Below are 10975 nucleotides of genomic sequence, written 5' to 3' on the forward strand. Positions count from 1 at the left end.
GGGGACCAGTCCGGCCCCACCTCTGGATGTGCCAGCCCTACCGGCCGAAGGAATGTCTCTGGCTCGGGTGCGACTTGAAGACGGCATGCCGGTAGACCTCCTCGAGGGAGTACGAACACCTGTCAATGGAGGCATCAAGTAGGTGTGACGGTAGGTCGCGTACTCCCCATCCTCCAAATACAGCAGTGCATCAATGCCCAGCCTGGCATCAATGACACCCTGGGGAGTAAGCCTATCAGCGAGCCGCATATCGTCTAGGGGTGCTGAAGGGACACTCGGCTCAGGGAAGCCCATAGTCTGACGGATGAAGCGTTCCCTCAGGACCCAGGCCCTACCAACTGGCCCCTCGAACAAGATCCTATACCGGGAAGAGGCCCATCCTCCAGCAAACTGGAATCGGAGATCCTCACCCAAAGGCGCCCAAGGCTGCCATAAGATCTGCAGATAGCCAATGCATAAGCCGATTAGAAATCGCAAATGTGCAAAATAAATCAAAGATTAACACATAAAGAACTGAGAGTTCTGACATACCTCGGTCGTCCGCACAGTGTCAAAATACTGCCGCAGGTAAGGGAGAGTCTCCCGGGGCCGCGACCGGTACTGGCCCTCGAAGACGAGCGAATAAGGGGTCATGAGAGGGGCCTCCACCTCAAGCTCCGGGGCTAGCGTCGGAAAGTACGCGAAGACCCATAACTGTGGAAAACAGGGCAAAAGCCATTAGAATACAGAATGCTGAGTGCAGAATCTGAATGCAGAATGCTAAGAGCAGAATATAAGTACAGAATGTAAAGTGTGCTGTGTGTGCAATGTACAGATAATGAAAAGCAAAAATGTGAATCAAGAGGGCAGAAGGTGCCTCCCAGGCTCTGCAATAGCCGCCGACTATGTTCCCCCGCCCGCGGGAGGTCGCACTCATATAGCAATAGAGGGTAGCCAAGCTGGCGCCACCCCAGTCATACTGACTAACCTGTGTGAGGTCTACTAGGGCACTCAGCAAATATAGCCCAACGGTGTTCCCCCTGTTGGCGAATAGCGTGGTCCCGAAGAGGAACATCAAAAACCCGCGGGCGTACTGCGCAATCTCCTCAGGAGTCTTGGGCTCAGTCCCTCTGAACTGTGTAGAGAACCAAGTATATCGGACTCGGCCCGAAGATCAGTCTACCGGTGGGCGAGCTCCCAACAGATGAATCCAGGCTGCCTCCCACTTGCCCATGTCCTCGTCGTAAGGGATCGCCCAGCCTCCCACGTCAAGGCCCGTCAACACGGCAAAGTCAAATGGGGTCATGGTCATGTCCCCGGCGGTTGAGAAATGGAAGGAGTTGGTGGTGTCCCACCATCTCTCCACCAAGGCGCCCATCAATGTCCGCCTAGCTGGATAACGAGATATCCCGGTACAAAAGGTCCCGAATCCTACCAGATCAACCCAATAGCGGACAGCCTCCGGGAGCTCCGCGTACCAATCTCTCGCAGCAATAGAACCGTATCCCTGCGTCACGCGGGAGGATGTTTGCATTCATAACGAACACATGTATTCAGTTTCAGAATGGAATGAATAAACTGTATGCAAATAAAGGAAATGTGCTGTGTGCAAATCAAATCAACTTTCAATCAAATGTGGGCTGCGTGTTCACCATCAAATTTGGGCTGCGTGTTCGGATTTCAGAAATTTAAAGTTTGGGTTGCGTGTTCAACTTTCAATCAAATTTGGGCTGTGTGTTCAGATTTCAGAAATTTAAAGTTTGGGCTACGTGTTCAACTTTCAATTAAATGTGGGCTACGTGTTCACCATCAAATTTGGGTTGCATGTTCAGATTTTAGAAATTTAAAGTTTGGGTTGCGTGTTCAACTTTCAATTAAATGTGGGTTGCGTGTTCACCATCAAATTTGGGCTGCGTGTTCAGATTTCAGAAATTTAAAGTTTGGGCTACGTGTTCAACTTTCAATTAAATGTGGGCTGCGTGTTCACCATCAAATTTGGGCTGCGTGTTCAGATTTCAGGAATTTAAAGTTTGGGCTGCGTGTTCAACTTTCAATTAAATGTGGGCTGCGTGTTCACCATCAAATTTGGGCTGCGTGTTCAGATTTCAGAAATTTAAAGTTTGGGCTGCGTGTTCAACTTTCAATTAAATGTGGGCTGCGTGTTCACCATCAAATTTGGGCTGCGTGTTCAGATTTCAGGAATTTAAAGCTTGGGCTGCGTGTTCAACTTTCAATTAAATGTGGGCTGCGTGTTCACCATCAAATTTGGACTGCGTGTTCAAATTTTAGAAATTTAAAGTTTGGGCTGCGTGTTCAACTTTCAATCAAATGTGGGCTGCATGTTCACCATCAAATTTGGGCTGCGTGTTTAGATTTCAGAAATTTAAAGTTTGGGCTGCGTGTTCAACTTTCAATCAAATGTGGGCTGCGTGTTCACCATTAAATTTGGGCTGCGTGTTCAGATTTCAGAAATTTAAAGTTTGGGCTGCGTGTTCAACTTTCAATTAAATGTGGGCTGCGTGTTCACCATTAAATTTGGGCTGCGTGTTCAGATTTTAGAAATTTAAAGTTTGGACTGCGTGTTCAACTTTCAATCAAATGTGGGCTGCGTGTTCACAATCAAATTTGGGCTGTGTGTTCAGATTTCAGTGATTCGAGTGATTGAGCTGTGTGTTCAAGACAGAGTATTGTGTTATAGACTAAGCATGCAGAACAAGTTGTGTGCTAAAATCAGCAGAAGCAGGGCATGCGAATGTGTTCATAACGAGCAATAAGCATACATAACATGAAATGCAAGGAAAATGCAGAATTAAGGCAGGAAATGTAAAAAAGTGAAGTACATACCTCTCGCGCCTCATGAGAGAGATGGGAGGGCTCCCGCAGTAGCAGGTCTATAGGAGCTCGAGGGTCGAAGTCGGTAAAATGATAAAAAATTGCCCGAGAGAGGACATGAGTCGAAGGATCGTACCTCTCGGGGATAAAGGGGCGAACCCTCGGATGCAAAGACATGATGTCAGGCTCGCCTCCGGCGCCTGCAGAACCTCCACCGTGGGGAAATTGACTCGCCATTTCAAGAAATCTGCAAAAAGGAGCAAAAATGAGCGAAATGAGCCAAAATTGGAAAAAGTCAACAAAAGTCAACTCCCAAAATTGGAAAAAGTCAACAAAAGTCAACTCCCGAGAAAATCTTCCAAATATTGAGACAAACTTACCTCAAGTGGTGAAAATGAAAAAAGAAGCTCCGAAATCAAATTTTAATCGGTTCAAAGTGAAGAGAACTGAAAGTTTTCGCGGGACAACTTGGCGTGGGGCGTTGGAAAACGCGTATAAAGCGCAGATCTGAGAAAGAAAATGGTCGAGGAAGGAGGAGAAGGCAGTTTCGGATATGAAGTTATGAGGAAAAGAGCTTTGGACATGTATATTTAAAGAAATGGGAGCAAAAAGACCAAACTGCCCCGGATTTGGGCTAGGTGGTCGGCTGGCCACCTTTTCTGGTAGGCTGACCAACTCTTGCACTCCAACCTGGTCGGTGGCCTCCCCTGGACTCCAAACCTGGTCAGTGGTGTTCCCAAGGTGGTCTCCAAAGTCTCTGCAAATTTTGGTGATGATTGGAGTCCTCGGGACCCGAGAAAGTACAAGAAAAGTGCACTTTTTGTCGCGAAATCCCTCTGCGGGAACTCCAACTCCAACTTTCGACGCGTGTTTCATCGTCACTCGTCAAGAGCAAGATGTATCCTTTTTGAGTATGTTGTGACCCTTCCGGGAGGTAAACCAGAGGTCGCGATTGAATTGCACTCGTCGAAACCTACATTTCTTTGCTCGTTGTTTCGCGCCAAACACGCACTCGAATTTGCACTTATCCTGCATTGTTATGCACGTCACTTTCATTCTCATGCATACCACTTGCATTGTTGTGCACGTTTCATTGGTATTGTCATACCTCCATGCTTAACTTGCGTTGTCACACGCATGTCTCTCGCATTGCGATGCACTTTCCCATCGGCACCCTGTTTGTCTGCATTCGATATAGCGTTAAACATGTGTTGCTAATGATATTGTACTTGTTAAGTTTCTTTCTTTTACAGGCACAATATTGTATGTATGGTTCATTTGAAGCTGGTGCGACTAGACGAATCGCGCAGGTATTGTATCTTCTCCGTGTACGACGTGGCGAGAATCGAACAATTCTCCGCATTCTTAAACTGCATGAAATGCAGTTGTTGCTTTGCATTCTTACTTAAAACTGTTGCGTGTGTGCTTCATTACAGCTTGCTGCTTTGCATGATCATGAGTTATATCCGGCTTTGTGCATATCATTTTGCATTTTGCCCCGGCCTGTGGGCATATCTTTGTTGTCTTGTATGTTTGTCTAAGTCTTCGGCCTTGTCAAAAATGGGTCGTCTCTGGGCTTTGACATTCACTCCCATCACGTGTGACTTCCAAGTTCTGTCAAAGAGGGGATACTGTAGACACCCCATTTTTGACCCACCTTAAGACTCAGACGTCACCAATTGAGCGCTCGGTGATGTTGTATATTGTGCTCGACCTGAGGTTTCAGAGTCTCGGCTGAGAGCCTTGCCTCCGGACTTCGAGGCTCTTTTGTGCTTTGCCTCGGTTTGCGAACCAGGTCCTGTTTTCTCTGTTTTCTCTTCCGGAAGGGAGGGAGAGGTCTCGTAGACCATCTCTCAATGGTCGTAGGCTACGTTTCGTGGTCGTAGGCCATTTTTCCCGTTTGGAGCCCGGTTTTCGATTTTCAGAGCCGTCGGTCGTGTGCCTCGGTTCGGGACTGCTTAACTACCTCCGTTTGCTCCGGTTTTTGGCACACATATTTTTTCCTCCCTTTAGAGGAACACTGTGGCCCTGGAGACCACCTTCGTGGTCATACACCACTTCCGGTGCCTAACAGCCTGTTTTCGGGGCCCTGAACCGCGTGTTTTGGCCCCCGAACCTTCGTTTTGCATCCGTTTTGGTCCATTTTTGGTGGGGACCCTATTTTCATTGTTAGGAAGGTGGTAGGATGGTGGCCGGCCACCTCTTCCCCTGAAAAGCCAATTTTCTCATTTTCTCTCTCCAAAAGCTGGTTTTTCTGACAGAAAGCTGGTTTTTCTCACTTTTGAGCCACATTTTCTGGCTTTTCATACCACCATTGTGATCTACTCATCTGGGAGGCCACCAATATGGGTAGGCCGACCAGAAATTCTTCTTGACCCTTTTGAACCTTGTTAAAAAGCTAGCTTTTCTCTCTCCTGGGTCACATTTTCTGGTTTTTCTCCACAGGGCTGTGTTCTACTCATCTGGGAGGCCACCCTTCTGGGTAGGCCGACCAACAATTGTTCTTGAACCTTTTGACCCCTGGTCGGCCGACCAGGGGGACTGGCCGGCTGGCCACTTGAACTGGCCGGCTGGCCACTTGAACTGGCCGGCTGGCCACTTGAACTGGCCGGCCTGCTTATTGCTTTTCCCCTCTTTGAGTGTAATCCAACTGTGCTAGCTGGAGATCATTTGGTGCATCCTCCATACACGTGCATGGAGGATCTTTGAAGCTTCCAAGAGAAGCTTTGGCCTCCCTTCTCTATACGAGAGGCCCTCCTCTTCATCTCAGCTGGTTAGACACTTTTGCTCAAGGCTCATCACCTCCCACCTCCATTGCTACTATTCCAAGCTCCAAAACCCTAACTTCCTTGGTCCATTTACACTACAACCCATAGCACCACACCACCATCATCCATTCCAGCCCCTTGGAAGTCATTTGCAGAGGTTGAAAGCTCATTTCCTTGGACCAAAGGCTGCTGGAAAGTTGGCTACGAGGGTAAGCTCCTATTCTCCCCATTTTTGCACTATTTTGTTCTATATCTTAGCCCCTTTTGGTTACATTTTTGGGCTTCGGCCTGAACTAAAAATATTCTTATTTTGAGCTCATGTTTATGTTTGATTCAGGACTTTTCTCTGTTTGAATTTTTCTACTCCCCCTTTGTGCTTTATCCCTCTTTTAGGACTTATTTTGCATGATATATTAGCCCTATTTTTGAGCATTTCCGGGCTTCAAGCCAAACTGTGAAGTATCTTATTTTGATCCTCTCTTCAACTTTGTTGAAGGGATCTTTACTGTTTGAGGCCATCTACTTCCCCTTTCCCTTTATCTCTCTTTTAGGGCTATTTTTGCATCATATTTTAGCCTTACTTGTGAGCATATTCGAGATTTTCCATAAAATGTAAAGTATCTTTTTTCGAGCCCCTCTTCAACTTTGGTGAAGGGATCTTTGCTGTTTGAGGCCTTTTTCTGCCCTGTTTGTTCAATCTCTCTTTTAGGGCTGTTTTTGCATGATACATTAGCCTTATTTGTGAGCCATTTTAGACCTCGACCTAAACTGAAAAAATATTTTTTTGATATCATCTTTATGTTTGATTAAGGTCTATTCTCTGTTTGGGGTCATCTTCCCCTATCCATGCTTCATTCTTTCATGATTAAGGCTATGCATTAGAGCACTTGCATTGGCCATGGTTTGGCCTCTTAGCCACTGAAATCCAGTGGATTTTCAGTGACTTTGATGCATTTTTGAGGGCCAAAATTAGAGGGGGGTGACCCCCTCTCCCCTTGTCTTGTTTGGGGATCTTTTAGGCCTTCCAAAGGGACCCTATTTTGCATGCATCGAAGTCACTTTCCAGGCCTCATTCTAAGGGTTTTGAGCTCTGCCTTGGCTCTGTCTGAGGCCCATTTTGCCATATTTTAGGTCTATGTTGCATGTGTAGACCAATCCCATTCAAGGCCTTTCAAAGAGGCCTTTCTTTGCATGTTCCCTAGACCAATTTCAGGATCAATTTGGTGAATTTTAGGGCTGTCATATTTGATTTCCAGAGTTGGTTGTGCCATGCTAAGTGTCCTTGATGCATTTGCTTAATTACCCCTTGTATGCCCTTCCAAAGAAGCCCCTCATTTTTGCACATGTTGGCTGCGTTTCAGTGATTATTTGGACATATTTTGGCATGTTTTATTCACTGATTTTTGCTGGTTTGATGAGATTTCATATGCTTCATATGCATGCCATGTAAACCATGTTTGCTAGTCAAAGTTGCATGCTATTTTAGTCCATCATGCTAGCATCTTTTGGTCACGCTTTGAACTAGAAATGTTCATGTCTTGGGACTGCCTTGGCTCTGTCTTTGTGTTTCATGGTCAAATAATGCATGCTTTGTATAGCTACAAGTCAATACATGTGCCTAGTTTTGAGTTTCGGGGCTTACTCCATTCATCGGGTGCCATGTTTGCATGATTCAGGACCATTTAGCATTATGTTTCAGTGCTGAAAATTACATGTTTGAATGCCATGCTTCATCCTTGCCATGCTTTGGTAGAGTGGTATTTTATGCCTTAGGTTCGGTCCTCGGTTTACGTGCATGTGTGCACGTATTTCGGTCATCTCATTTTCATCTTATGGACACTGATGTGAGTGTGGCTGAGGTCCACTCATGTTGGTGTAAGTCCATTATGCGTTGTGTATGCCTTTTCAATTCATAGCATTGCGTATACTAGGTTGCCTGTTAGAGCATTGTGTATGCCATGTTACATCGAGCATTGTGTATGCCATTTCATAGCATTGCGTATACTAGGTTGTATGTTAGTCGCATTGTGTATGCCATCTCATTTGCATTGTGTTTGGGATAGGAGTTAGCTCGAGCACGGGAAACGAGGGACGTTTCGTACTCCGAGTGACGGAACGTGTCTCAATTCCCTGTCACCGACACTCCGGATTACCCATGATGGAGTTTAGGTCTTGTTGTGTTTTCTTGTGCATTCATTTCATATTGAGCTGTGCAATTCGACTCCTCAGCCATCATGCATCGATATGCGTGATTGGTGGCACGAGGATCAAGGACTACACTCCCTGAAGAGTAGTCATGCATACATATGTGAAATACTTTGCAATGCCCCTTTGTTGCTCTCTGTTGCAGTAAATCAGAAATCAGCGGCCTTCTCGAGCGTTGCACAATATTCCGAAAACAATTGCAAACAGAGGCGAATCGGGGCATCACAATGGATTTTCACACTAGGCAACTCGAGCATGCATCATTCATCATTTGGAACAGAGCTAAGGCAGTCCATGGATTGGCATGCCAATTTACTCGCTTTCCCAGATTAATTTGTTAATTAATTAGGGTTTTGTAATATTTAATTATTCATTTCGGACTGTATTATTCTTTCGGACCATTCGAGCGAGGGCAATGTTGTAATAAGTGTGCGTGAGTGTGATGTATGTCTTCCAACCCCACGTCTTTCTCCCTTTTATTTACCAGCTTATGATGGTTAGATTAGGGCATGTTTCAATTAGCATACAGTATGATAACATGTTCGCATTCATTCATCTATCTTGCATGCACCGGGCTCGGCGCATCATACTAACTGCATTTGTATTTCAATTCCAAGTTGAATACTTGTTAGTTGTAGCATTTCATATGCCATCTTTAGAATAGCCGAGCCTATCTTAGCTGCATTTTGCATTTGTTGCATTAGGCATTTCTGTATAGTTAGGATCATGCATTGATTTCTAACTAGTTTCTGTTTTGGCTCGGAGTACTCGGTAAGTTTTATGTTTTAGCATCCTTGCATGTGTGTGAGTGACTGCCATGATAGCATGCTTACCATGAGGCTAATTGCTTATGTGATATAACTGCTTGAATGCCTGTGGGTGAAGGTTAGGTTATTTGAATTGGAACAATTCATCAATTGTGAGTTTTAAGCCTACTAGATAGTGGCAAATCATCTTGTTTTCTAAGCCCACCTGAGGGTGGCAAATCCACATTTTAGCTTACTTGCGAGTAGCAAATCGCTTTAAAAAAACAAACATAAGATGTTTCGTTCCAATTCAGGTGATCCAATCTATACTTGTATGTTGTGCGCATCACATAGTAAATCTAGGCTAATAACCGGAATAAGAACGTATAGTGTTTTCAAAACCCGATATCATGGTTAGTAGAGGCCGATCTTCGATCGGGCGAGTGGGGGTGCTCACGAAGTGACCTTCCCCAATCGTACCCAAGTTCCCGAGCCGAGGCAACTTTGGTGATGATGGACACGTGGCCTTAGGCAACGAGTCAGGGTTTCCTAAATTTCCCAAAATAAAATATTTAGGTGGCGACTCTGTATCTGGCAAAGCAGTCCATGTTTGGCACTTCTTTCAAAAAATCTGTTTTCAAAAACGATTTGCCGGATTTGGACTCTTTGATGATTTCATCGGTCTTGCATTGCACTCTGCGAGATTAGATACAGGACCGTGACATTGAGTCCTGAACTGTAGTGAGCCCAATGAACAAAATGGGGGGGGGGGGGGGATTTCCTCCCGGGACGTTCGGGGACGTCTACACTTGGTATAAAATTCACTGTTTTACTTTGAACTTCACCAATGTACGTATGTATGTATGAAAATCACAAATCTCAATATGGATGAATGTACAGAAACTTCACCAATGTATATGTATGAAAATTTCCTATTTACATTGAACTTCGTCAATGTGATTTTCAAATTTACAATCCCAAACAACAGCTGTCGGCTTGCAAGAATTACTCCAGGCCCGTGACTGCCCTTTCCCAGTCTCTGTCCTTCTTTTTCCATGTCGAACAGCAAATTGCCTTCCCCTTCCCGGGGCTACCACCACCACTTTGCCCTCCAAACCCACCCACCATGATTTTCTCCACCTCTATTATTAGCACAATCACCTCCATTCCCATCTTTCTTTGCACCACCCAATTCATCATCCTGGCTAGTAGTCCCAGCTGCAGCCACAGCCTCAGCCTCCCTTTTTTTCACGTACTCAACAAGGAAATGCCTCTCGTGTAAAGGCTGGACCAGTTTGTAGAACCTAATCACATCCATGGCTTCCAACCCATGCTCCTTCACAAACCCCTCCCACCCATTCATAATTATGTAGGCATCAAGAACTTCAACGTAAAAGATTGTCATTGCCCAATCCTTGTTTCGAGCATCAGTACAGTCAGGGACGGATCCAGGATTATGTCTTTGGGGGGGCTACTCTATAGTTTAAAAAATTAAGGGGGGCTACTCTATATAGTTCTGAAACTATCTACAAAAATTTGGGAATGCGAACTCTTATAATTTTTAGTTATTTTTAAAATTTTAATATAATATATGATATTTTTTAAATTTTTGGGGGTGCGGCCACCCCCCCTCTTAGATCCATCATTGAGTACAGTTCAGTCTTCTTCCAGGAGGGATCCTGATTGCACAGAAATTATTTCATACTTCTTCCTTGGGAAGTTTGAGGAAGTTGTGACTGACATACCTGAGGTCAATTGCAGTTCAAACAGAATATTTTCCAGCTTGAATTCAGGAGGGTTGTCCGTCTCTACTTCCCCTCTTTTGACATGTTCAATTATGAAATTCTTGTCGTGTGAGCGTAAATCACATCCATGAACTCCAAACCGTGCCTAACAACAAACTTGTCCCACCCTCTTATGATGAAGAAGGCACGTAACAAGCTACTGTATGAGTGTCATGTTCCAATTCTGGTTTTGAGTGTCAGAAATTTCAATCTGGTGCTTGTAATGATAATATGGTATATGAGCCAGTATATGAGGGAAATGCTCTATTGCTCTGTTGCTCAGGAATGAAGAGCACGCCTTGTTCAATGTCCTTAAGCATTAACTGCAACTCAAAGAGAAAGTTCTCCTATGGGATTCACTTTCTGGGTCTTATGCCTCCTCATTTGCCCTCTCAGACGAGCACAAGGCTCTGCAGAGGTGAAGAAAATGAAGTCAATTGAACATTGCAAATGGCACAAAATACATCAAGTCATATCCTGTATGAGATATGTTCTTACAATCAATTGAGTATTGAAATTGTATGGTCTCAATTAAAAAAAAACCATAAAAATCCCTAATAAATTGAAAACTCCAAATTCAACTACGTACCCAACTAATTATTTACTGTCATCTTGATAGTTACCAAAATGACATAGAACTGAAATGCACAAAGATGAAAAT

At 44.7% G+C, this 10975-nt stretch overlaps 1 protein-coding gene across 1 annotated transcript in view; it reads right to left on the reverse strand.

Moving 5' to 3' along the window:
* Positions 1-9935, reverse strand: part of LOC145806962 (uncharacterized) — a 29015-nt gene extending 19080 nt beyond the window's left edge. Inside the window, exon 1 of the mRNA XM_082904839.1 lies at positions 9648-9935. Coding sequence (XP_082760965.1) covers positions 9648-9935 — 288 coding nt within the window. The remainder of the gene's footprint in view (positions 1-9647) is intronic.
* Between the last annotated feature and the right edge of the window lie 1040 nt (positions 9936-10975).

The sequence above is a fragment of the Camellia sinensis genome, chromosome 14 (genome assembly GCF_055761805.1).
Source record: "Camellia sinensis isolate YWXY chromosome 14, ASM5576180v1, whole genome shotgun sequence".
NCBI classification, from domain to species: domain Eukaryota; kingdom Viridiplantae; phylum Streptophyta; class Magnoliopsida; order Ericales; family Theaceae; genus Camellia; species Camellia sinensis.